Genomic DNA, 26780 nt, shown 5'->3' on the forward strand with positions numbered 1-26780 from the left:
GATAGGCCAATGTTAATAATCGCTTAGGTCACGCTGTGGGAATTTTGACATCTTGCTGACTTGCAAACAGCCATGTAGTTGTTATGCTGCAAAAAGCGTTCCAAGAAATTAGCAGTAGTATAGTATCTAACGATCTTCAAAATTTACCAAGCGCAACAAAAGATGGGATGCAACTATCAACAGGACAGGCATCTTATCCTGTTGTTGCTTGTGTCCCATCTTTTGTTGTATTTTAATAAAAGTTTTGAAGATGAATATATACTGACAAGCTCAATTATCACTTTGGCTGCATTATGTTTTTGTTATATAACCAGCCACTTCCTGAAACCCTTGCTTCAAATAAATCCTGAAATGTCGGTTAGATTTACAAACCGTAAAATCCAAGCAAGCACCCCCCTCCCCAATCAGCAAGTCGAAATTACCGGCAAAGTGGTGGGGGGCAGGGTGCTTTCCTGGAATGGTACCAAAACTCAGCGTGGCGGTAGCAAAGTTTTAATTTTTACCAGCAAAAAACTGAGTGCGTGTGGACTTCCTCAGAAGTGTCGTTCGTGGCACAACAACGGCCCACAAGCACAAGAAACACAATGGCAACGCAATCAGACTGCAGGAAGGATAGTATGGAAGCGCCTCTGATGATGAGTCAACGCAGAAGCCCTAAGCAACAAACACAGGTCTCGGAGGCACTGCTTTTGCTGACTATGTCGTCATGGTACAGTCTTGGAATACAGATCTCAAGGCCATGCCTTTTCTCGCAGGACCCTGAAAATTGTCATGGGTGTTTGCGACAAGTTCGGGGTGCAATGATTATGTGGAAAAAAGAAAGTCAAATTCTAACGACAAATTGCAGGCACAGGTGCTTAGAGATCGGGCTGCTAAGCAGGATTGAATGGGCAGTGAAATCGGAGGGGGCGCTTTCTTGTAATTTTACGGTAATCTCTTTTTCATCCACAGCGAGCATCAACCCTTCGGGAAATGTCTGCCCCTTTGCACTCAAGATGGCAGCTTGCCAGCTGCTTCTGGAGATCACAGCCTTCCTGCGGGAGACATACCAACTGCTGCCACAGAAATCGGCCCGTACGTCGGCTCGCGACCGGCCCACATTTGAGCCTCGTAGTGTCAACGCTAACCGTCGCTGGAGCATGGCCCTGAGCACACTAGGAGTCAGCCAGACTTCGGCCCACAGCCTGGTTTCGCTGGCCGAGCAAACCCACCCAGGTGGGGGGGCCTTTATGCTAGCTCAGTCTGGAGATGTGCGAGTTTTCCTTCTTTGCAGCAAATAGTGGGGACTTATTACATATTGCTTTTGGGTCTGCATGTGTGTGTGCATATTGTTTAATAATAGACTGTTTTCATAATTGTAAAGCTAGCTTTCCTGCAATTCTGTTCGCCCAACTAATGGTGGCTAGTCACTTCTGCAAACAGCGTGTTCAAGCGCAGTTTGCTTGCACTATGAAGTGGAAAATGTAGCCAGAACTCTCTTGATATAAACACGCATAGTAGACAAGCCCCAGTGCGTGCAACTGCTGCCTCCACTCCACTTGAAGCATAACAGGTGCCACCATTAGTTGGGCAAATGTGCAGCACAGGGAAGTGCACTTATGGGTTATAAAAAAGGGTCTACGGCATTTAAGGAGTGGTTGGTGCCTCTCTGTGGTGCCAGCTACACTTATTCTCTTAAGTGGTAGTTATCCTTGCAATGTTGTCAACAACTGAAACAACTGAATAAAGAATGCGTGAACTAACATTCACGTACTCTGTGTCTCAGTAATGCAATATATGTGTTTGTACAACACAAGAGTTCACACAACAAAAATATTCACAAAACTGAAATGTTCATACCGCGGAGGTTGGCATGTACAAATAAGACTTCTTGAGTGCCAAACTCTAAGAATAACTGATATTGTGGCAAATGCAACTTAAACTGAAGAACTTCTTATTCAGGTCTGGGGCAAAACTTACTAAATGACTTTTGTATATTTTTACAGGCTGGCCTGTACACCAAGACACAATTAAACTATGGGCATCATAAATCAGAATATGGTTTTGGCATGTAAAACCCTGGAATTTGGCTTCTTTGGGTCAGGATTTATAAGCTGGCTTCATTTGTGCATGGTCGTCATGTGAGCACTGATCTATGCATCTTTTCTTTCTTCAGTTGTGGTAGGAGAAAGAAGAATTAGTTTTGTGCTGCACGAGGCAGATGCAGAAGGAGAGTCGGAGAACAGCAGCAACAACACGGTGAATGTTCAGGAGGAGCTCATTCTTCCGGATGAGAAGCGAGGTAGGAGCTCTGAAGGAAAATTATGGCTCAGATATTTTCCTCTGAAGCTTTTATCATCGACTGAGCTTCTTTTACGTGCGATTTTTCAAGCACTCGTTGCAGTAATGTGCTTTTAACTGGCTCCTCACCAATTGACACAGCAATATTTATTTATACATCGGAAGTTTCAGGGTGCTGTATTGCCATTGTAAATTTAAAAAAAATTGGTTCAGTCTTAAAGGTGACAGAAGAAACTGAAGTGTTGCATTACCATGCTGCCAGGAGGTGCACTTCACTTCCAGAGTAAACTCTCAAAACGGCAGCTGTATCAAGGCTTACTATACGTCATATGTTGTTCTCCAATTATGTCTTCTCGTTGTCGGCACCCTTGCCTCTTATTAGTGTGATAACATACATGCAGTCATTGTCGTACTTCGTCTAATGCACCTCAAGCTATTTTCTGCTTCCTCTGCAGAAGGTGCTTAGCATTTATGGCTAGATTAGTGTTAATGTATCATTCTTTCCAAAGCATTTATATTGACATCTTAATCAGGTGATCTTTGTTAATGTTGGGCTTCTGTTTGAGTGCATGCTCCCTGTGGCTGTTCGAATGATGTAAAGGCCACTCAGGCCTTTTTTGGCAATGGTCAGCTGGCCTTCATTTATTGGGTATAGGGTGTGCCCATGTTTAAAAAAAGAAGAGAGAAAGAAAGGAACATTCTCAAGTTTATAGGATTGAAGCCTCATTACATCTACGAAAAAGCTGTTTTTTTTCTTGATACAGTAAAAGAAGGCTGTTTTGATGTTTTTGAATGAGAGTGGAAGCTTTGAATCAGTGCACACTTACAGTTGTACCTCGTAATAAAAATAATTTCCTTAATAGCACAATTTATGTAACACGCACCTGTGATGCTCACTTCTTTCCTCTTATCGCAGGCCGCCGTATTGCCCAAGGGAGGCCCCACCTGCTGCGCAGGACTGGAGGCTCCACGGCTGGCCATAACTCCAGCTTTAAGCGCTGCAGCCTCAAACTGAAAAAGCCTGGCGACCGCAAGTCCCGGGCACGGTCCTCCACGTTTGCTGAAGATGAAGAGGAAGGAGGTGAGAACCTAGCTGTACTGGGGAACAGAGGCTGAAAGAAATAAGAAGTCGTTGAATCAGGAATGAATAAGGTGTGTTGCTGGAGGCGATTTTACAACAAGGGTACGTGTCTTCATCAGCCCCGGCAACTTCTCATGTAAAGCATACAATGTGCCCATTGTATCAGATGAACCATGTTTCTAGTGAACATGACCTGCGTTGACTTGGCTATTGTTTTTCAGATAGGCCGTGGAAAGAGCTAATGCAGTGTGAAGCTGACGCTGGAAGCACTGGCCATGTGCATGCTTCATTCCCTCAAAACATGGTTCAGAGTACTGCACTGCAAAAGCATACGAGTACTGTTACGCGCCTCTTTCCCCATGTCTCGAGGATTTTCTTCAGATAATGGAAAAAAAATCACTATGTTGGAGCTATGTTGCCACAATGACCAAACAGGTTCAGCCGTTTCTGAATCCCTTTTACAAAGTAATGGAATGCACTTGGCCTTAAAGGGAAAATTAAATATTTGTCTCATAATTCATCCTAATGAATTATGTGGAATAATATATAAAATACTCTGAGAAGTGCCATATGATGGCAAGCAATATTGTTGGTTTTATCAAGCTACAGTTTACCACTTTCCCTGATACTCGTCTCAAGTGATACAAAACACCGGGTATAAATCAGATGCTTTCCCAATGAATTCAGCTGCGAATCGGTGGCCATTTCATGCCTTCCATTGTCCACCTTTCTTTGAATGCTGGTACTGGTTTGCCAAAATGTACTTTCTCACCTGGCTCTCGATTCTTTAAATGACTTTCTGCTGAATGGAGATGATGACTGTGTTGAATGCAGGTCTACGCAGAACGGAGAGCATAAAGTCCCGGCGCAAGGTGAGCGCGGTCTCGGACCGCAGTGACACGAGCGAGCGGGCAGACGTGAGTGGGGAGGAGTCGCCTGGCGTGCTCAGCGACGAGCCGGCACCAGAGAGCCCCGTGGACCTGCTGGACGCAGACGACGCCACGGTCATCGCCACCCGCATGCCCTGGCTCAAGGTTTGTTTCTGCCTAGAGCTGTGTATGAGGCTACTTGCCCAGGAGACAGCACTTGCCATGCTGTCAGCTTCTACTCACCTTGACAAAAGACAAGCTGAAAATGTGGCGCACTACTTGCATGACCTTGCTACTCAGCACCTTCTTGAGTTCGCTATAATTTGTAATGAACGGTTGCAGAAGCTTTCAGCATTATTTTAAATCATCGATCAGTTCCACTCATCTAACTGTGCTCTGCATGCGAAATCATTTTACCTTTGCTCAGTGGGTCAAAATGTAAGCTCTTTTGTTTTCTGTTCCACGTCTGTGGAAACTTGTTCCTTTGTGGGGTAGGTTCGTGAAGAGTATGTAACTGTTTTAAAAATTCACTGGTCTGCTGAGAAAGCCCAATTTGCATGGCTTATTTTACTTCTCTTGGGCGTTTCTTCCTTATTAAATTCAACTCTGGAGATGCAAGCTTTAGACAATATCCTGTAGAATTGAGCAAAAAGTATTATAGCATCTTTCTTCTTTTTCATTTTGTTGCTGTTTTCTTTCTTTCTTCACTTTTTTTTTTTTGGTAAATGAAATTGCTGTTTTCAGGTCATCGTCCAACTCTGCGGCACCTTGCACTTTACCTGCACACACCAGCAGTTTTGCCACCACACCTGCTACAGGAGGCAGATGAGGGCCTGCAATCGGCTTGCAAAGAGTGTCCGAAAGGTAGCTTGCACCAGAACTGTGGCTGCAGTTAACAACGGCATTCACGTCAACGTTCCTTGTCAAAATATTTGCTCAATGATAACTTTCTGTCCTTACGACACACTTGCGCGCTGCCAGTGCTTTTCTTTAACGGTTTATCCTTTGCAGGTTTACGGAGATGACTTTGGACTTATCCAAGATATGGGCAAGCAACAGGAAGATAAAGAAGGTGGAAAAAAGGACAAAAAGTTCAAGAAGGTGAAAGTCACATTCGTATGCATTTCTATGTAATGCTCACAATTTTACATTACTCATTCGTTACACAGCTTAGCATAATACTCCTTCTACCTCGCTATATTCTATTAATGTGATTCTTTACCGAACATGACACATATATAGGATCTTTTTGGGAAGGAGTTTCAAGCACTGGCGCGGCTCTGTGGTAGACTTCAATTGCCACGTGGAGGGCCTGGGTTCAAATCCCATTCGATCCTGGATATTTTTTCTCATCGCGTGCAATAGTGGTTACAGACACCGGCGGCGGTGGCAGCAGACAGCCACGCCACCAAAAGCGGCTGTTGTTGTGATCTCATAACAGCTTTTGCTGTAAAAAGGGCAACAGAGTTGGTTTGTGTTCTATGGTATGCAAGTTTCTGGTTTCCTGTTCAAACAAATATCTATAACTTATTCATCGGTGGTGCTATTGCGGAGGGCCCCGTAGAGCCAAGTTTTAATCCACAGCTTGTGCGTGCAGATTATCACAGGGCCGAGCTCTCCGTTGAAACGCAAGGCGAGCCTGGCGCACAATCTGGAGAAACTGGAGAAGGCACTGGACGGTGCACGCTCGCTGCACAGCAGCGCCACCTGCCTGGTGCACGATGTCGAAGGTGGCCTGCCGCCCGAGACAAAGCCGCCTCTACCCCAATCTGGCAAAGGCAAGGGCACCACTTCGTCAAAGGAGGAGCATCCCATGCTCAAGTACCTCAAGACACAGGTACCAATCGTGTGGCTGTGGTAGCAGCCTTCCTCTGCAATACTTTTTAACCCTTTCAGAGGCCAAATTTACACATTATTTCGAGGCACTCGATGTCCTATTGCAACAAAAATAATATCATAATATGTTGATTTATGTCTTTATATTAATTAATGTTAATGAAATCGTAATTAAATGTCTGTTTTATCCTGAATTCATTCATGTTCTGTTTTTTGCATAAATAGAATGGAATTGCAGGCTAGAAATATAGTGAAAATCTGTTTCGTTAATGTGCATTCGAGCAAAGAGCAGAGCTTTTGACATGGCTCACGGAAAGCGGCACTTCAAACAAGTCGCTGAACATCGTAGTGCCAACAGAAAAGTGGCCATATGCAACAGTACACCCTAAAATGAGGTTAAATGAATGCAAACTTAATACGCCGGAAGTTCAGTTCATCCAAATCTTAATGTACCTTGCTCTTTCTTAGCCACTAGCCAACGCAACTAGCAAGAACAAGTCATGTACAGAATTGTGTTAAATTTCTCTCAAAGCGTTAAGCGGCCTTTTGCACATCACTCTTGTATGTTTGTATTTCAGGTGATGAGCCTGTTTCACAGTCCTTTGTCAATGCTTATAAAGGGCACCGTTGTAGCGACCGAAGAGACTTTCATTGAAGCACTGCCCATAGCTTGGGAGCTGCTGCTAGAGAATGACCAACAACTGAGTGCTGTGGCAGGTACTGCTCTCACATGTTTCGTTCCCCCTCTCTCTCATTGTTCTTAACCTTGCTCACTTTTATCACAGTACTTCTCAGATCCTGATATTGCCACTAGCATTGCATGAAATCATACTGGTGAACTGTTTAATTAAAGGTACACTCTGTTCTTTCTGCCAGTCATCCTTGCAGAGAGATATGTGTATTCACTTTACACAGATTGTGCGTATGTGTGCGCGTGGCGTGTTTGCTCGTATATTGTTTTATGGTTATCTTGGTTTCCTAACACTGTCGCACCACATGCATTGTGCCCACTATTTCCAATGATGCAGCAGGATGTTGTGATGGGCAATATCATTGCAGCCACCAGTCAAAATTCAGTCTGTACTAATAGAAATCAATTTGTCTTCCTTGTTCTTACCATTTATTGATATAAATTATCAGTTGTTAATATAGATTATTATGACTCATTACTTCAACATTACTATATTTCTGCGTTTCTATATTGCTTTCATAAGGTGAATTTGCACAATATAAAATACATCGCTATGTCACAATGTAAAACTTATACTTACTGATGTGCTGCTCCTGCTTGCATAGGCGTATCTACCGGGGAGGCAAGGGGGGCGCTGGCCCCCCCACTTCCAAAAGTCGGGGGGGGGGGGGGGGGGGGGGGGGGGCTGAGCCCCCCCACTTTTCCGTCGTGTGTTTATTCCGTTCTACCTGAAATCAAATTTGCATCACCGCCGACGCAAGCTAGGGCGGGAACCAGCAGCATTTATGAAGATTTTAGTCAATTAATGTTACTGCAGTTCAAGGGAAATGCCTCTGCTTTTTCTTCGAAAGCGTACAGCATTGCCTGCCCTATCCCCTTGGCTAAAGTGATTCGATGAGCGCGCAGATGCGCTGAGTGTTACTTGGGCAGAGCTGACGCGGAACGGCGGTGGATGAAGAATTCCGCCTCTGTTTCTGAATTAATCTTATTCTCCTGGCTGACCATACTGTAGCTTGCAACAACCTTAGTAGCTTGGATTACGGCTATAAAAAAATGCATCCTCAACAAAGAAGAGTTTACAGAGCGATGTGTATACACGCACGAACGGTTCAATGACGTTATACAAGCCCTGAAATTATTTATTATGCGAAATAAATCCATTCTCGCCGCCTGCTATGACTAGCCTCTTCTAAACCATCGTCGCGATGCCATCTTCTCTTTCGTTCGAAACAAGACGAAACAAATTGAGTTTTGCTCGACATAGTAACACTAATGCGCGGTTTAGTGTGTACTCGTAATTCTGACGTCGTAAGTTTTGCGGTTTGGTGACGTTGCATGACAGGCAAGCTACTTTAGCACCAACCAACCGTTAGTAACCAAGAGCGAAGAAGTAATGGCGAGGAAAGGCAGTATCAGAAACAATTTAGTACCTTGATCTTCTAGCTAGCAGTACGTGAGGAGTCATTGCAAAATGAGACGTTTTAGCTCCTTTCATTGCATTGTGTCACGAACAGGCGCTGTAGGCATGACGCAGAAGACTTGGACCGATCATAAACAGCAATTGGCTTATACGAGACAGGAAAAAAAAAACGGACAACTTTGTTGTTATGCCAGTGCAGATCTAGTCATTACAAGTGTGAGGCTCTGCCACTTGCATAGCCATGTTTACTGAGAGGAAGAGTTGTAAGGGCACACTTGCCCTCCTTGCCCCCGCTCTCAGAAATAAAGGTGAAAGTGTGATGCCGAAGGTACCATTCGTTGAAATTTATAACCTTATACTTCCCACTCAATACTTTTTCCATAAAATCATACCGCCGAAGCTTGCTCATCTTGCTCATGAGGTTACATTACAAAACTCAATGTCACAAAGTGGCACACGGCCTATTTTTAGACTTCTCCAAAGCCGTTCACTTCGTCAACCACAACGTTTTGTTAAGAATGTTGGAATTTTATGGTACTGAAGGCATAGCAAGTTTTTTAACCTCATCGTATCTACAACGTGGAACTCAGATTGTAATATTTGCAGATGAATTCTCAGATGCAGTACCTCACAGGGAAGCGCTTTGTGGCCTTTTCTGTTTATACTCTCTATTTACTATATCCCAAACATTGATAGCAAAGCCAAATTTGTAATCTATGCAGATGGCGCCACCTAATCTTTTCTGAAAAATTAAGGTTCAGAGCGAGTAACAAGGGTTAACAGACCCAAATTGGTATAAATCTACCTTCACAAACACATGATATGTGATAAACACGTCACGAGTATGATGAGTAAACTATGTAAAACAATTGGTATTATACGCAAAAAATTCTTTTGTGTACCCTACATCAGTTGGCACGCTTCTGTACGAGGCATGTTTTTTATAAAAGAAATATTTCGCATTGCTCGTTCGAGCAATAACCAAGTGGCGCTGTTTCAAAAATATTACCCATTGGCGCCGTTTCAAAACCGCGTAGTTTATTAAATATGAAATGCGGAGTATATACCTTTTTCGTGGCCTTTTTATAATAAACGCTGCACTATTAAGGTTAATCCTATATACACTGACAGTGTTCCAGAAAATACAAAGTTGGGCCAGTTGATAATATTACTGAATATATTAACAGCAATTATAACACTGCAGAATCACTAGCTGGACTAAAAGCAAACAAAACAAAATGTACAGGCAAACCTCTAGGCTGGCAAGTAAAGTATGTCAATACTAATTGGGGAAAACCTATGCTGCAATTTTTACTACCTCTGTTACGAAACGCAATTAACGGCAACAACTTATTGATACAAAAGAAATGTCACCAAATGATCTACGAAATGTACTACTGGGAGCAACACAAGTAACATATGTTCATAAGTAATCATTCTCACAGTCACTTCGTTAAAATGCGTTGCTGGGCTAGTTGGTGCATGGATAAATTCTAGGAAAGCGGCACATCACACGTCAAGGAGGAGCGAGGACGCAACACGGTCACGTGCACTTGTTGCCTCATCTCCCATGCTAGTCTTTTCCTGCGATGCTCTCCATGTATTTATCACTTTTTGAAAATTCAGAATAGCTAATGTATGAACAGTTGTGGCTGCACATACTGCTTATATTTGCTTTTAAGGCGTGAAGGAACACAATCACGAGAAAAGACATGGGACAGAGCGCCTCCCGTGTCCTTTCTTCTGATTGTGCTCCTTCGTGCCTTAAAAGCAAAAATGAACGTAGACCAACTCGCCCAATAAGAAGTTCCCTAAAAAATACTACTTATGTGTATGATACGGATGTGTATGCTTGTTCTGGGGCATGGCATGTAATATTATTGTCCTTTTTTATCATGTTGCTGCCGTCTGCACTATATATATATATCTGTGTGTGTGTGTGTGCGCGCGCATGCACGTGCGTGCGTGCTTTGAGGGCCCCCCCCACTCGTAAACAAGTTGGTACGCCACTGCCTGCTTGCATAGTCAAACCAATCAGTGTCAATCAAAAAGGGTGACCCTAATGGCAACAGCTAATCGGAGGACACAGGCCCGTTTGTTGCTGTTGGTAACTATAATCATTAATATAAAAATGGCTTGGTCTAACTTTAAACTGTTCTTTTGTTCTTTGCAGCCGTTGTATTTATCCTTGCTGCTGTGAAGGCTCCTGAACATGCATCAGAGCTCCTAGGTCGAGAACTTAAGAGTGAGGACACGACCCAGAAGATCAATGCCCTTCTGAGGTAAAAATATCTCACAGAAGAAATGCTGCTAAGGTTTTATAATGTAGGGGTGTGCAAATATTCGAAATTTCGAATATTTTTCGAATAGTGTTTGCTATTCGATTCGATTCGCACTGGAATTTTACTATTCGAACTATTCGAACTTCCCAAAAACAAATACAGTCAACGTCCGATTGAAAGTGACCCCTTCAGATTTTTAATATGCTTCACCTCATTACACCCTCGTATTGCGGCAAAGCTGCCTTTCAAGCTCCGTTACGGTCGAATTTTGCCAAGGGACAGTCAACGGCCAATTGGAAGTGGTCCTTGGATTTTCAATATTCTTCACCTCATCACACCCCGTTATTGCGGCAAAGCTGCCTTTCAAGCTCCGTTACGGTCGAACTTAGCCAAGACATAGTCAACGTCCGATTAGAAGTGGTCCCTACATTTTTAATATGCTTCACCTTATTGCACTCGTATTGCGGCAAAGCGGCCTTTCAAGCTCCGCTACGGTCGCAAATGTATTAACTCAAAAAAGACGCTTGGTTCCAACATAGAGAGGAAAGATGTGGCAGAGATGGGGGGCTACATTAATGCTGTTTTGGACCTGAAATTTGGGCAGGAATGTCCGAAAAAAAAATCAGAAGCCAGAGCTTTTAGCATCGAAAATTTCAGGATGGTCTTGTATATCGAACGTCTACGAGGCAATTTGGACTCCGGACCTGAAGGGAGCACACCTTTGTCTGCCACATCATTTGGGCCTTCCACGAATTTGAAAGAGGAGGAGAGGCTGAGGAAATGGCTTCTTTGCCTATCACATGTAAAGTGTTGTCGGCAACACTTTGGTTGCACCAAATCATGTACATAAATACAATTCGGAGCCTCCACATTGCCCTATTCGTGATAAGACAAGCTATGAAACACCTGACCCTGCCAGTGCTTCATCAACCTAGCCGAAAACAAACACTGTTCATGTTGCTATCTCATGCGAATTGTATTGCGAAATTGGTATTAAATGTTTGCTAATCTCATAAGATATGCGTAGTAATCCTCTCTAACTTTTGTTTCGTGCAATTTCGCTTCGAAGTATTAGAAAAATATTCTAGAAAATATTCGAGAAAATATTCAAAAACATTATCGATTCGCACTCACAACTTAATATTCCGAATTCGCTTCGCACCAAAAATTTTGCTATTCGCACAGCTCTAGTTTTATGTTGATGGAGATGCGAATTGTATGGTACTGTGTTGCAGGCTACTAAGAAGCTGTTCACACTTGATTGTTGGGACCTGCTGTTGTGGCTGATGTTTGATGTCTTTGCATATTTGATGCATTGCTGTGGTATTCATTGCCATGGTTCTGAAAATAAAAAGCATGCTTAAAGGGGCCCTCTAACACTCTCCAACCCCCCATTCTTTACTCGTGGATTGCGTAGACTGAAGTACGGACGAACTAGTGCAGCAAGAACGGCAGCGATAGCGGCACGCAGTACGAAGTTATTCAATTTAGAAAATTCAAAATACAAGAAAAAAAATGGCTACCCTCAACTCTATTTTCGCGGGGTCACGTGACCACATTTCACTCTCTGCTGTGACGTCGGATGGCGCTCCAATGAAATGGGCTGAAAGCTCTTACGCAGGGGAAGCTCGCACACCATTGTTGCTTCTCCTTTCCGACGTATTGTTGACGTCGTTGCCATCTTGGTTGCCATAGTAACAAATGTGGTCAAAACTTGAGCGGGCGCTACTGCTTCGAAGCGTGGCTGGCAAGGCTTTGTCTACTGTTCCTTACAACGACATGCCATGTCATTCCATCCTCTCATTCTGAGAAGGGAATTTGTGGAGCGGCATGGGGGGTTGAACACGGTCGCCCCTAAGCGGGTTGTTCGGTGAGCAGCCCGACTGTGCAGCGACAACAATTCAACGAAGAGGAGAACTTGCACCGTTTCAACAACAATCATGAGCCTACCGCACATGCGGAAAGAGGCAGCTCGCAAACGTACAGACGCAAAAAGAAGGAAGAGGGACAAGCGTTTCATATGGACATCCGACCAGCGCAGACAAAAAGAAACCAGAGGCGAAATGGCAGCCAGCGCCTCTGTCGTACTTTGTGGTTGTAGTTGATATTTTTTGTTGCGACGGCGGCTATTGGAGTTCATTGAAAAAGCACAGAAAAGAAAACGAAACCAATAGTAATCTCAACTTCGGTGCTACGCCACGATACTTCTAACGTTTACATTTATCCAATCATAGGCTGGCGCTCATCGTCGTCATTTCCGCCCGCAATAGTTCTGTCAAGCGCCACTACGCGCTGATCGGTCAGCAGCGATGTAGCGACTTCAACGAGCGTGATTAAAATACTAAATCATTTGATATTGGTGCTTAGACCTATGCTAAAGTTATCCCCAGCCATCAGTCTACGCAACCCGCAAGTAAAAAATGGGGGGTTGAATAGTGTTGGAGGGCCCCTTTAAAGTTCATTGCATACATTATAAGATCGTGAATGCTTGATCTACTGCAGTCCTAGTATAACAGATTGGCATTGATTTAAATGCACACATAGTGCATTGACTGTGAAGATGTTTTTATTATGGCAGAAATATTGGAAAGCTTTGTCCGTTCAGTGCTTAGGGCAGTGCACTGAGTTATCAGCATCATTCAGTGAGAATGTTGGTAAACGGTAATCTGCTCAAAGCATTAGCCAGTGGATCTGTGTTTTTAAATTAAAAAAAAGAAAATTGTTCTGGTTCTGCTACGTACGTACATATAAACAACGCAGGAGACATTTGAAAATGTTCATCTGCTTGATCCATGTAACAAAGGCATTTCTGTGTAGACTGTCAATCGAGATGTGTAGTAAAATAGTAAAATATGAAACATGTGTTTAAAACAAAAACAGCATTTTTCATGAGAATGCTCAGCAAGAAATGAAGCACTTGGGCAAATTACTTTAACATTCTTATTACATAAAACTAATGTTATATATAGCGTGCAATTTGTGCACATATAGCTGCTCTCTGTGAAAGCGTCCAGATCTTCTTGTTGGAAATGGCCTTTAATAGTGGCCTGTGCATTCTTGCATCTCTGTGTGATAGAGATTTATTTATATTGTACAAAGCTGTAATATCATGTTAAATATAAGAGAAATTCACAAAAATGTGTGCTTCTTTGTGATTGAACGAGCAGTTTATTGCTGATTGATGTTTTAGCTGTTGTAGATGAATGGCTTACATTAACACGAGCAACCGAAGTGGTAAAATATAATAACCTTATTCATAAACTCTCACACTCAAAACCTCACTGTTCCTTATTTTATTTGTTCACAGGCAATATTATATAATGTAAACATGTTAACTGCGTTTTTTGAGAACTTCTCCACCGTGCTTTCAGGTTCCAGGCACTTTGGAAATTTCGCTATCAATGTTGGCTGAGGATGGAAGAGGCTGCACATTTAGTTTTCAAGGTAATCAATAAATATTTGTGAATCAACACAAGCACTTATGCATTTATCTGTGGTTAGGGTTTGAATGCATACTTTCATCATGGTGTGTGGTGGTGGTGTAAATTAAGTGCAGCTGTACATTACGGTGTTGTAACTCTGTACAGCTTTTATTTTGCACTATCCACATGTTCCCATTGTCATCGTTGTGTGTATTCTGCGCACTAAGCCCTGTTTCAAGGAATATCAATGGCTCTGTGGAAGAAGGGTTTGTTGCAAAGCACAGGCCAATAAATGTGATACAGTAGACCCTTGATAATTCAAACTTTCTGTTAATTCAAAAATATTTTAATTTTCTGGTTGGCCTGCTATATTTTCAATGTATTTTAAAGCCATTTAATTCAAGCTGCTCCATTGCATAAATTCGGTTAATTCATACTTTTTTCTTGTTTGTGCCGGTGCGTATCTGCTGCCCCTGTTGCTTAGCTGAACATTTGCGTTCAGTCGCAAATCAAGCCAATTGCCAACCTATGAAGCAGCCAAATCAACCAAACCACGTGCATGAGTGTTATGCAGGTTTAGTGGGTTGCGATTTCTTGCAGTTGAGGCAAGGCCTCTGACCGGGAAAGGAAGGAGCCATTTTAAATGCACACGAAAAAAAAGAACTTTATCACACAAAAGAAAAGAGAAGAAAAAAAAAATACAGGTAACTGAAACCAATAGAGTCAAGCCCAGCCTACGTTAACGCTATAGCGACCGGTGCACTAATCAAAGACGGTTCCGCGGACCGTTCAAAGAAAGGATGACAGTCACCGGTTATAGCGACGCTTGAGTGGACGTGAGCGGCGGTCTCGTTGGTAGGTGCTTGCGTTGGCGGCGAGGGCCATCGTAGAACGGACGAGGAGTCGAGTCGTCGCAGATGTCGGAGCAGGCAACACCCTCAGGCACAGGATGCCGATGACCTCGCCGGTCCACGTACGCGGGCATGAAGGTTGGTGGCAGACACTCGCGCTCGTCCCGTGGCAGGCAACCGGCAGCAGGAACCCACTCCCCCAACCGGGACGGCGACGTCTGCTCCATACGAACCGGAACCAGCTGGTCGGACGCGGGAACGCTCGTACCCACGAATGCCCGTTTCCCGAGGACGTCCGGAGACCCTTCGACGCTGTCGGGCCCTTCGTGTTCGGCTCCGTAAGCCGACGACACTGACCCTGGCACCAGCGTGTCCTTCTTCCGGGCTCCCCGAGTCCGACTGCTCGCATTCGAGCCCGTCGTCGTCTTCCTCCGTCTGCCGTGCCACCATCTCATTGGTTCTCGGCCGATTTCCCTCGTCTGCTTACACGTGCCATTCCCCGCCGATGTCCGTCCTTTCAACGCGCCGCACGTGTCTGCTGTGTGGTGCCTCTGTCGTGTCACACCACCACGTTTGCAGCACTCGCGACACCACAGCACAGCACAGAGTACACAGCACCGTCATACTCGTCTCACACTCCTCATCACAAGAGTCCCCCCCTCTATAAGTTTTTTTAAAAAAAAAAACTTGGCGCTCGATGAGTGACGGCTAACAGAGCAAAGTGTCTTGCCATGCACACATGGTCACTTGCTATGTACATGTTTGGAATGGAGACCACTATGCAGTTCAAATGAGCACACTTAACGGCAGAATATACACTTAAGGAAAAAAAACTCCGTGTAGTTCACCCCAGTTCACTACATAGGTAAAGTACTGCACGAATATTTAAATGAAAAGTTCACAGGGCGAGACCACGAAAATCCAAATATATACAGATATATCAGTCCGTTGCCCAGAATCCTAACCCAGAAAAGCCACCGGTCAATGACCTCGACGCTTAAGTGATAGCGTCCCACACGAGACGCACGGCACATATGTTGCACTCGGAGCAAACCACCAGCGACGCTTGGAAGCGTTTCCGACCAGATGTCTGTCTGCTGTTCCGAATACTTAGACGCGTACGCCCAGCTGAATCAAGAGACCCAAAGCAGCAAACACTGAATTCGAACCGAACGCGTTTTCCCCAAGTGCACTGACATAGAAGCTTCCGAAAGGCCCCTTCAGAAACTGTAACGCCTGACTTAGGCCCACAAGCAGAAAACTCATCCTGCGTCTCAGAGCGCCTGTGTTCTTCCCTGTGCAACTGCGCAGATGTGTCAGCTTTCTCGTTGCTCAAAGAGTAACGAAGTGGCATCGTGCTTCCATCTGCCGATTTACCTGGGGGTTCCTCAACACTATCGACCTTGCGGCTTAGGTCATCCCGCAAAGCCTTATGATCCTGTCCAGATGACCCTACCTGCGACACTACTTCGTGTGCTTGGACAAGTGCTTCCACTCTCTCTTCCAATTCTCTCTGATATGCCTCATTTGCACTAAGCGGTGAAGTGAAGCTGCCTGCATTCAACGGCAAGCCATTTGCATGGTCCTCCACCATGCCCGAATCATCTGATGCCGCAGCGTGCAACACCCTTGGCGAACCTGCGTCAAACTCAGAGTTGGCTCCACGGCATTCGCCGTCTTGATACTCAAGAACACTTAGCGTTCTTTCAATGGAATTATTCTGAGGTACCCTTGCCTCTCCAATGCATGTGCTTTTCCTCATAGAGGTTGTAAAGCACAGCTCACCTTTAATGGAACTCTTCTGTTCCTTGCTCCCGAAGCTGTGATCTGCTTCGTCAAGCTCAGCTAGGCTTTTCCTAGTTCCATCGCTGCCAGTCTCTATTCCATCCTTAAGCCGGACACCTGGCTCTAGCGAAAGGTTGTGGTGAGATTCCAGGTCACTCTTATTCAAAGAGTCTAACCCACCCTTGCAACTACCGTTTCGAGCGCAGACCTCAAACTCCTCCTCCTCATGGAGGCTATCCGACGGCATACCATGGCTCTCTGTATTTAGCCGCGTCTTTGAGACACCTGCAAGCTTTTTCTTGAGTAGAAATGTTCTCTGCTTCAGTTCTTCAATTTCTAGTTCATCGATTCGCGCTCTCCTTTCTTCTTCCAGTTCTGCGGCCTTCTCTGCGCGCGCTCGAGCTTCTTGCTTTTCAGACCACTCTTTTAACTCCGCGCCCTCTAACCCCATGCGCACGCCCAACGCTATGAATTCCGCCAAACTCATCGCGGTGACTCTCTGGTCGTACAAATAGAAAAAATGGCTTCGTCCTGTCCCGTCCTGTCGTAGCGGACGCCAATTTGTTATGCAGGTTTAGTGGGTTGCGATTTCTTGCAGTTGAGGCAAGGCCTCTGACCGGGAAAGGAAGGAGCCATTTTAAATGCACACGAAAAAAAAAAAAGAACTTTATCACACAAAAGAAAAGAGAAGAAAAAAAAAATACAGGTAACTGAAACCAATAGAGTCAAGCCCAGCCTACGTTAACGCTATAGCGACCGGTGCACTAATCAAAGACGGTTCCGCGGACCGTTCAAAGAAAGGATGACAGTCACCGGTTATAGCGACGCTTGAGTGGACGTGAGCGGCGGTCTCGTTGGTAGGTGCTTGCGTTGGCGGCGAGGGCCCTCGTAGAACGGACGAGGAGTCGAGTCGTCGCAGATGTCGGAGCAGGCAACACCCTCAGGCACAGGATGCCGATGACCTCCCGGTCCACGTACGCGGCATGAAGGTTGGTGGCAGACACTCGCGCTCGTCCCGTGGCAGGCAACCGGCAGCAGGAACCCACTCCCCCAACCGGGACGGCGACGTCTGCTCCATACGAACCGGAACCAGCTGGTCGGACAGCGGGAACGCCTCGTACCCACGAATGCCCGTTTCCGAGGACGTCCGGAGACCCTTCGACGCTGTCGGGCCCTTCGTGTTCGGCTCCGTAAGCCGACGACACTGACCCTGGCACCAGCGTGTCCTTCTTCCGGGCTCCCCGAGTCCGACTGCTCGCATTCGAGCCCGTCGTCGTCTTCCTCCGTCTGCCGTGCCACCATCTCATTGGTTCTCGGCCGATTTCCCTCGTCTGCTTACACGTGCCATTCCCCGCCGATGTCGTCCTTTTCAACGCGCCGCACGTGTCTGCTGTGTGGTGCCTCTGTCGTGTCACACCACCACGTTTGCAGCACTCGCGACACCACAGCACAGCACAGAGTACACAGCACCGTCATACTCGTCTCACACTCACTCATCACAAGAGTCCCCCCCTCTATAAGTTTTTTTTAAAAAAAAAAACTTGGCGCTCGATGAGTGACGGCTAACAGAGCAAAGTGTCTTGCCATGCACACATGGTCACTTGCTATGTACATGTTTGGAATGGAGACCACTATGCAGTTCAAATGAGCACACTTAACGGCAGAATATACACTTAAGGAAAAAAAACTCCGTGTAGTTCACCCCAGTTCACTACATAGGTAAAGTACTGCACGAAATATTTAAATGAAAAGTTCACAGGCGAGACCACGAAAATCCAAATATATACAGATATATCAGTCCGTTGCCCAGAATCCTAACCCAGAAAAGCCACCGGTCAATGACCTCGACGCTTAAGTGATAGCGTCCCACACGAGACGCACGGCACATATGTTGCACTCGGAGCAAACCACCAGCGACGCTTGGAAGCGTTTCCGACCAGATGTCTGTCTGCTGTTCCGAATACTTAGACGCGTACGCCCAGCTGAATCAAGAGACCCAAAGCAGCAAACACTGAATTCGAACCGAACGCGTTTTCCCCAAGTGCACTGACATAGAAGCTTCCGAAAGGCCCCTTCAGAAACTGTAACGCCTGACTTAGGCCCACAAGCAGAAAACTCATCCTGCGTCTCAGAGCGCCTGTGTTCTTCCCTGTGCAACTGCGCAGATGTGTCAGCTTTCTCGTTGCTCAAAGAGTAACGAAGTGGCATCGTGCTTCCATCTGCCGATTTACCTGGGGGTTCCTCAACACTATCGACCTTGCGGCTTAGGTCATCCCGCAAAGCCTTATGATCCTGTCCAGATGACCCTACCTGCGACACTACTTCGTGTGCTTGGACAAGTGCTTCCACTCTCTCTTCCAATTCTCTCTGATATGCCTCATTTGCACTAAGCGGTGAAGTGAAGCTGCCTGCATTCAACGGCAAGCCATTTGCATGGTCCTCCACCATGCCCGAATCATCTGATGCCGCAGCGTGCAACACCCTTGGCGAACCTGCGTCAAACTCAGAGTTGGCTCCACGGCATTCGCCGTCTTGATACTCAAGAACACTTAGCGTTCTTTCAATGGAATTATTCTGAGGTACCCTTGCCTCTCCAATGCATGTGCTTTTCCTCATAGAGGTTGTAAAGCACAGCTCACCTTTAATGGAACTCTTCTGTTCCTTGCTCCCGAAGCTGTGATCTGCTTCGTCAAGCTCAGCTAGGCTTTTCCTAGTTCCATCGCTGCCAGTCTCTATTCCATCCTTAAGCCGGACACCTGGCTCTAGCGAAAGGTTGTGGTGAGATTCCAGGTCACTCTTATTCAAAGAGTCTAACCCACCCTTGCAACTACCGTTTCGAGCGCAGACCTCAAACTCCTCCTCCTCATGGAGGCTATCCGACGGCATACCATGGCTCTCTGTATTTAGCCGCGTCTTTGAGACACCTGCAAGCTTTTTCTTGAGTAGAAATGTTCTCTGCTTCAGTTCTTCAATTTCTAGTTCATCGATTCGCGCTCTCCTTTCTTCTTCCAGTTCTGCGGCCTTCTCTGCGCGCGCTCGAGCTTCTTGCTTTTCAGACCACTCTTTTAACTCCGCGCCCTCTAACCCCATGCGCACGCCCAACGCTATGAATTCCGCCAAACTCATCGCGGTGACTCTCTGGTCGTACAAATAGAAAAAATGGCTTCGTCCTGTCCCGTCCTGTCGTAGCGGACGCCAATTTGTTATGCAGGTTTAGTGGGTTGCGATTTCTTGCAGTTGAGGCAAGGCCTCTGACCGGGAAAGGAAGGAGCCATTTTAAATGCACACGAAAAAAAAAAAAGAACTTTATCACACAAAAGAAAAGAGAAGAAAAAAAAAATACAGGTAACTGAAACCAATAGAGTCAAGCCCAGCCTACGTTAACGCTATAGCGACCGGTGCACTAATCAAAGACGGTTCCGCGGACCGTTCAAAGAAAGGATGGAGCGGCGGTCTCGTTGGTAGGTGCTTGCGTTGGCGGCGAGGGCCCTCGTAGAACGGACGAGGAGTCGAGTCGTCGCAGATGTCGGAGCAGGCAACACCCTCAGGCACAGGATGCCGATGACCTCCCGGTCCACGTACGCGGCATGAAGGTTGGTGGCAGACACTCGCGCTCGTCCCGTGGCAGGCAACCGGCAGCAGGAACCCACTCCCCCAACCGGGACGGCGACGTCTGCTCCATACGAACCGGAACCAGCTGGTCGGACAGCGGGAACGCCTCGTACCCACGAATGCCCGTTTCCGAGGACGTCCGGAGACCCTTCGACGCTGTCGGGCCCTTCGTGTTCGGCTCCGTAAGCCGACGACACTGACCCTGGCACCAGCGTGTCCTTCTTCCGGGCTCCCCGAGTCCGACTGCTCGCATTCGAGCCCGTCGTCGTCTTCCTCCGCCTGCCGTGCCACCATCTCATTGGTTCTCGGCCGATTTCCCTCGTCTGCTTACACGTGCCATTCCCCGCCGACGTCGTCCTTTTTCAACGCGCCGCACGTGTCTGCTGTGTGGTGCCTCTGTCGTGTCACACCACCACGTTTGCAGCACTCGCGACACCACAGCACAGCACCGAGTACACAGCACCGTCATACTCGTCTCACACTCACTCATCACAATGAGCAAACACATATTGACTGAGGAAGAAAGAACAAAACCTAGACGGTCTGGCCTTGATCTATAGCGTACCGAATGCTTCTGAAGTCACTTTCGCCGCAGTACACCGGTGTCATGCGGAAAAGCGTACAAAGATTGGGAAGGGGCTACCAGTTGTCACGGGTCTGACACATGTCTAACTGTCCCTTAATTAGACACGTGTGCATGCTCCATATACTAATTAGTACCAGTATGATTGCTGACATCTAGAAACTTTACTGGCAGTCATGCGGAGCTTTCTACAGTATTGCTGCGTCCCTATGAAACAACAAACATTACAAGACAAGTTTGTAGGTTTTCCCGAATCAGATATATGGGAACTTCTAATAAATCAAACAAAATCCTGGGCCCCCTCGAGTTTGAATTATTGAGAGCCTACGGTATATAATTTATTTATTTGAAACACCAGTAACCTAGGGGTGTGCGAATATTCGAAATTTCGAATATTTTTCGAATAGTGTTTGCTATTCGATTCGATTTGCACTGGAATTTTACTATTCGAACTTCCCAAAAACAAATACAGTCAACGTCCGATTGAAAGTGACCCCTTCAAATTTTTAATATGCTTCACCTCATTACACTACCGTATTGCGGCAAAGCTGCCTTTCAAGCTCCGTTACGGTCGAACTTTGCCAAGAGACAGTCACCGTCCGATTGAAAGTGGTCCCTAGATTTTCAATATGCTTCACCCACCACACCCCGGTATTGCGGCAAAGCTGCCTTTCAAGCTCCGTTACGGTTGAACTTTGCCAAGACACAGCCAACGTCCGATTGGAAGTGGTCCCTAGATTTTCGATATGCTTCACCTCGTCAGACCCCGGTATTGCGGCAAAGCTGCCTTTCAAGCTCTGCTACGGTCGCAAATGTTCTAACTCAAGAAAACGCTGTTTCCAACATGGAGATGAAAGATGTGGCAGAGGTGGGGGCTCAATTAATGCTGTTTTGAACCTGAAATTTGGGCAGGAAGTCCGAAAAATCGGAAGCCGAAGCTTTTTAGCATCCAAAATTTCAGATGGTCTTGTGTATCGACGTCTATGAGGCAAATTTGGAACTCCGGACTTGAAGGGAGCACACCCTTGTCCGCCACATCAGTTGGGCTTCCACAGAAGTTGAGAGAGGAGGAGAGGCTGAGGAACTGGCATCTTTGCCCATCACATGTAAAGTATTGTCGGCAACACTTTGGTTGCACCAAATCATGTACCTAAATAGAATTCGGCCTCTACATCGCCTCATTCTTGATAAGACAACTATAAAACACCACCCCGCCAGTGCTTCATCAACCTAGCGAAAAGAAACACTTTTATGTTGCTATCTCATAAGAATATGCTTAGGAATCCTCTGTAACTTTTTTTTCTGCAATTTCGCTTCGAAGTATTAGAAAAATATTCTAGAAATATTCGAGAAATATTCAAAAAATATTCGATTCGCACTCACACTTCAATATTCGAATTCGCTTCGCACCCAAAATTTTGCTATTCGCACAGCTCTACAGTAAACTCATATTTATACCTGGTTCGCCTTGATTTGGAATGGCAAGTTTCCATTTGCAAACATCTATCAATCTTGCCTAAGCTCTAATTCCAACAAGAGGCACTGTATCGTTTCCTTGCGGTGTTTTCGCAGGCCTTTGACATTTTTGGGGCTGTGCAGCCTAAACTATGCATTTTCATTGGGTAATTGCAGGTGCCACCTCCGACCATTGAGTTCACCCTTCCCAGCCCACGTATTGCCCTTGACTGTGCCCCTGTGGCCGATCCTCCATGGATGCCTCAAGTGAAGACCAAAGTGGAAGAAGTTACCATCAATCAGGACCAATCTGTAAGGAGATGCACATGATTTCAATATGAGGTCTCGAATCGACAGTGCGCATTTCTTTAATGGCAAAGTTTAGTAGTTTGAAAGCTTTTGTTTGGAGGTTAACAGAGTTTATTCTTAGCAATGCAACCTAGAAGGTGGAAACTTTTTCTAAAACTTTCTTAAAGTAAGCATTCAACTGAGTCATAGCTCATCCTATACAACAGTGTAAGGCTAAACTCGTTGAATTTAACAAGGGACTTGAAGAGATGTGACTGATTATTTTGGCGACTATCAACATACATTTAGGAAACCCATGTTGAAACATATCTTACAACGCACTACCTTGTCAACGTTGGTTCAGCCGACCTTATCAGGAAGTGCAGGGAGCACTTTATACACTGCAAGCTATAATTGAAAGGATTTACTCAGCGGATGTTGAAGAAAGCCCAAATCCTTGCTAAACCTGATGGGTTCCTGAAGGTACCATATTTACTCAAATCTAGGCCGGCCCTGATTCTAAGCTGACCCTCAAAATTCGCGAGGCCAGAAAAAAAAAAGAAACCTATTCATTGTACTCGAATCTAAGCCTACCCCCCCCCTCCACTTTTGCACATTGTTTTTTCGAAAAAAACATCGGCTTAGATTCGAGTAAATACAGTAGCTTTTGCTGATTTTCATGGACAGATATCGTTACATGAAGATTTCTCTGCGAACAAAAATTGCACCATTGGAAAGTTGGCTGTACATATCTTCACTGCGAAACTAGAGCACTAAAACACAAGGACTCGAAACCTATACCGTGTGCTTTCAACTTTGCTCGAATTTCGTCGAACGCCATCTCCTTGCATGCCTGCAGTGTGGAAAAGAGTGCTGAACACTGAAAGCTGGTTGTCATGTCATATTTAAAGGGACCGACAACCAATTTTTGTAGTACTTGTTTTCTTTAGTGCAACAGAAAGCTTACCTGTCAGAGTGTCTAATCGTGGAGTGGTAACATGGCAAGCGCCGTGAAGCACTTTTTGTCAGAATGTTTCAATGTGCAGCGCCAAGTAAATCATACACACAACACATGCTGCAAACAGTGCTAGGTGAGCGTGATAGTGGTTGATGTCTGTGTGCTGTGGTTTAGTGCACATGCGCCACAGCTCGACATGTCCCACTAGTTGCTGCAAAGGCAGTGCCACCTGTCTGTGTCAACTCCTGTTGCTTCGTAATAAGCATAGGATAAAGCGGGGATGCCTAATAATATACAGCCTAATATTAAGCATGAATTGTGGTGCGCCTAAACAGCCGACTACGTACAGCAATTCGAATGACTCACTTGCGTGGTGCCAAACCTTGTTGCCAGGAGACGTGACGTGCTGGTTTTAATGAATTTCAAGCAGAATTTAAGAATACAAAATGCTATTAAAATTGTGAAAAGAGGGCTCGATTCTGTCACAATTCACAGCCTTTCCGCTTCCACCGGTGTCTCGTGACACATTCTGGCCGGGTGTCGGAACATGCTGTAGGAACAAGCAGGAAGGGAAGAAGAAGGAAAATGGAGCGGAAAGAGTTGAAGAGTTGAGAAGAAAAGAGAGTGCATTATTTTTCTTCAAGGAAAAAACAAGCAGTACTTTTGAAGGAAACATGCATAAAGAGTTCGTGCCAGTTGCTAGCAGGCACGGCTTGCCATAGGCATCCTGCGAGACTTTCGAAAGAGTGTGAGCAGCAGCACGTTCAGGAAAACAGCAAGCATGATTTCAGCATAGTGTTCAGGCAAGGTGATGAAAAGATCTAAACAGGAATTTCGTTTTTGTTGAAAGCATATGTGGCCTGAGAATTGCCATACAGTGACAAGAGATTTCGTTGCCAAGGATGGCATAAAGTTGTGTATTTTATTTAAGTGTATCTGTGTTTGTTATTCTTGGCTGTAGTTACCCGAACTGTATCTAGGTTGTTGTGTAGTTGTTGTTGTTGTTACATCATTTCTTTTGTTCATGTTGCGTCATGTTAGAGCTTTGAGACATGTGTTATGAATGCTAGTTAATGAGAATTTTTGTTACTTTGTGCTTCTTTGTTTGTCTGCACGTTACACATTTTCTCACGTCTTGTGATTCTGTGCAGCGATCATTTGTAACGGCGACTCAGACACGCCGTAAGCAGCAGATGGAGCTCATCCACCGAGCTCTTCAGGCCGAAGAAGAGAAAAAATGCAATGAGAGGGAAAATTTTCACATCACCTCCGTTGCTGTCAATGTACTTTCAGCCTACGAACCAGCCCTGTTCCATGCAGTTGAGGAGCATGAAGAGGGTAAGTTGCACTGTTACATTGATGCTGGGTTAGCTTTTATGGCTCTAAGAATACGTTTTCAACTGTTATCACAGGTAGTGTATCTGCATGTTTTCTCTAACAGTGACCACTGAATTATGTATTTGCATCCGTGTCCAGTTTTGTGTCTAAGTCCATCTGCAAACACTTTGGCCTGGAAGCCTTTTTGATAGTGAATGAAATACAAAACTAGGTACACTAGAAAAATTATGTTGCATATGAACTGTTTTTGTATGGAGGCAGAATTGTGCTGTTTTTATCTTACTTTTTATTTGCAAATAGTTTGTAGTTGTATCTCCGCTCTTTTTTCTCACTCTTCTTTAATCTATTACTCACTATAGGAGACGAAGACCAGACAGCTGAACGGTTATCTGCTCACCCTATACAAGTGGCACATGCCTTGTTCCCATCGTGTCTCTGTTCAGCTGCAGTGTACATTATCAATCTGTTGAATGATGCGGAGGTCAGCTCTGATGGAGTTGCAGGTAGGTCATTTAGTCACTGTATCCACCACATGATATGTATCTATAAAAACTCATTATCGAAGTTTCGCATGCTTGGTGTTGGTGAAAAATTGAAATTTTTGCCCACCTTTAAATGTGTGTGACTGTCATATCTGCACTTAGCTGGTATGTCAAGGGAAGAAAGTTAACTATTTAAGCACTAGCTGTATTTGAATGAAATATTAATGCCTCATATTATTACGAGGCTCATGGCCAAATTGGATGAGTCTGTAGTCATGCATTCATTATTTTCTCACTTGAAGAGACTGTTGTTAAGGGAATTAAAGGATGCCTTGTGATATTGATGCCAGAGGTTGTCTGAATAGGGCATGTTCCACACAACTACTTTAAAGATTTCTAAATGTTTTTCTTTATCTTGCAAAGAAATTAAGGAATTGTTCAAATAGTAGTACCCTTTCTCATCTTACAGTGTCTTGAAAGGGTGCTTTTGCACTGTGTGACAAACTTTAATTTATGTAATCCGAGTCTGTGCTAAACATAAGAATGAAGTTTTGCCCACAAAGCAGACATAAATTAGATAGTAGCAGTGCAGAAATTATGGTTTTCCAGAATTTGGACTGTTTAAGCGCAGGTTGAAAATGGTGCCTCTAACATCAGTAATCAGTGAGTGATAAGTACACTGCTAATTTCTCAAAGCTGTGATGCCATTAATATTTCTCGAATGTAAGCCTAAATAATCTAAAATCTTGAAATGCAAGATAATATGACTTTATTTGGTATTATACTTAATTAGAAGCGTTCCTTTGTGCGTAGTGCTGACTGCATCGCATGAATTTCGCTGCTGTGCATGAAATTCAAGAATAATTTCTTGGCTGTGGTGGTATGCTCAACTAAGAATGTGATGCAATGAAGCTCATATGCTTAACTTTACATTAGTACATGATCACTGCATGATCCAAGTGGTCAAAGTTGATCCAGAGCCTTTTCCTGTGCTGTCTCTCGCAGCTGAGGGGGTGCTTCAAGACGTCAAATTCCATCAACGAAATCAAGCTTTAGATGCTGCGCAATTTTCAGAATTTTTGCTTGTGCATTCATATTTATAGCGTGGAAGTTTGGCTTTAGGTAAATGTGCTACGACACCTTCTAACGGGCAAAAGTGCACTTGCTGGATGGGGGCATCAGGTTCGTACGTGTGTGTTTCTTGCAGTGTACGAAGTGGCCTACAAGGTGATATGGAACTGCTTGGTTGAAGATACAGCACTGTTCCTGCGCCACTTCTTGGAGAGGCTGACCCGCGAGAAACCAGACTCTGTGATCCAAATCCTAAGACGTCTGCTGCGCTTTGTGCCTCGGCTACCAACGCAAGCAGCACACACACTCTACAACTACCTGGTAACTTCGCACTAGTTGTGAATATTACTCACGTTTCAAAACTAGACGGTGATAGCTGCTTGTTGATGGAATCATTGGCACTGAAATCCAAGACACAACAGTCATCATATTGCCAGTTGTGATGAATTACTGAGTTTTGATAACGCGTGTGAAGT

General features: G+C 45.0%; 1 protein-coding gene across 1 annotated transcript in view; it reads left to right on the plus strand.

Annotated features, from left to right (window-relative positions):
• LOC119387102 (protein unc-80 homolog) overlaps positions 1–26780 on the plus strand; it is a gene marked incomplete in the record, with an annotated part of 85565 nt that overhangs the window by 29193 nt on the left and 29592 nt on the right. The window contains 14 exon segments of the mRNA XM_049413377.1: positions 952–1215; positions 2156–2281; positions 3197–3361; positions 4196–4395; positions 4975–5094; positions 5242–5331; positions 5828–6067; positions 6645–6783; positions 10351–10459; positions 13831–13903; positions 22345–22479; positions 24565–24751; positions 25111–25254; positions 26441–26625. Coding sequence (XP_049269334.1) covers positions 952–1215; positions 2156–2281; positions 3197–3361; positions 4196–4395; positions 4975–5094; positions 5242–5331; positions 5828–6067; positions 6645–6783; positions 10351–10459; positions 13831–13903; positions 22345–22479; positions 24565–24751; positions 25111–25254; positions 26441–26625 — 2177 coding nt within the window.

This window comes from Rhipicephalus sanguineus, chromosome 3 (assembly GCF_013339695.2).
Source record: "Rhipicephalus sanguineus isolate Rsan-2018 chromosome 3, BIME_Rsan_1.4, whole genome shotgun sequence".
Taxonomy (NCBI): domain Eukaryota; kingdom Metazoa; phylum Arthropoda; class Arachnida; order Ixodida; family Ixodidae; genus Rhipicephalus; species Rhipicephalus sanguineus.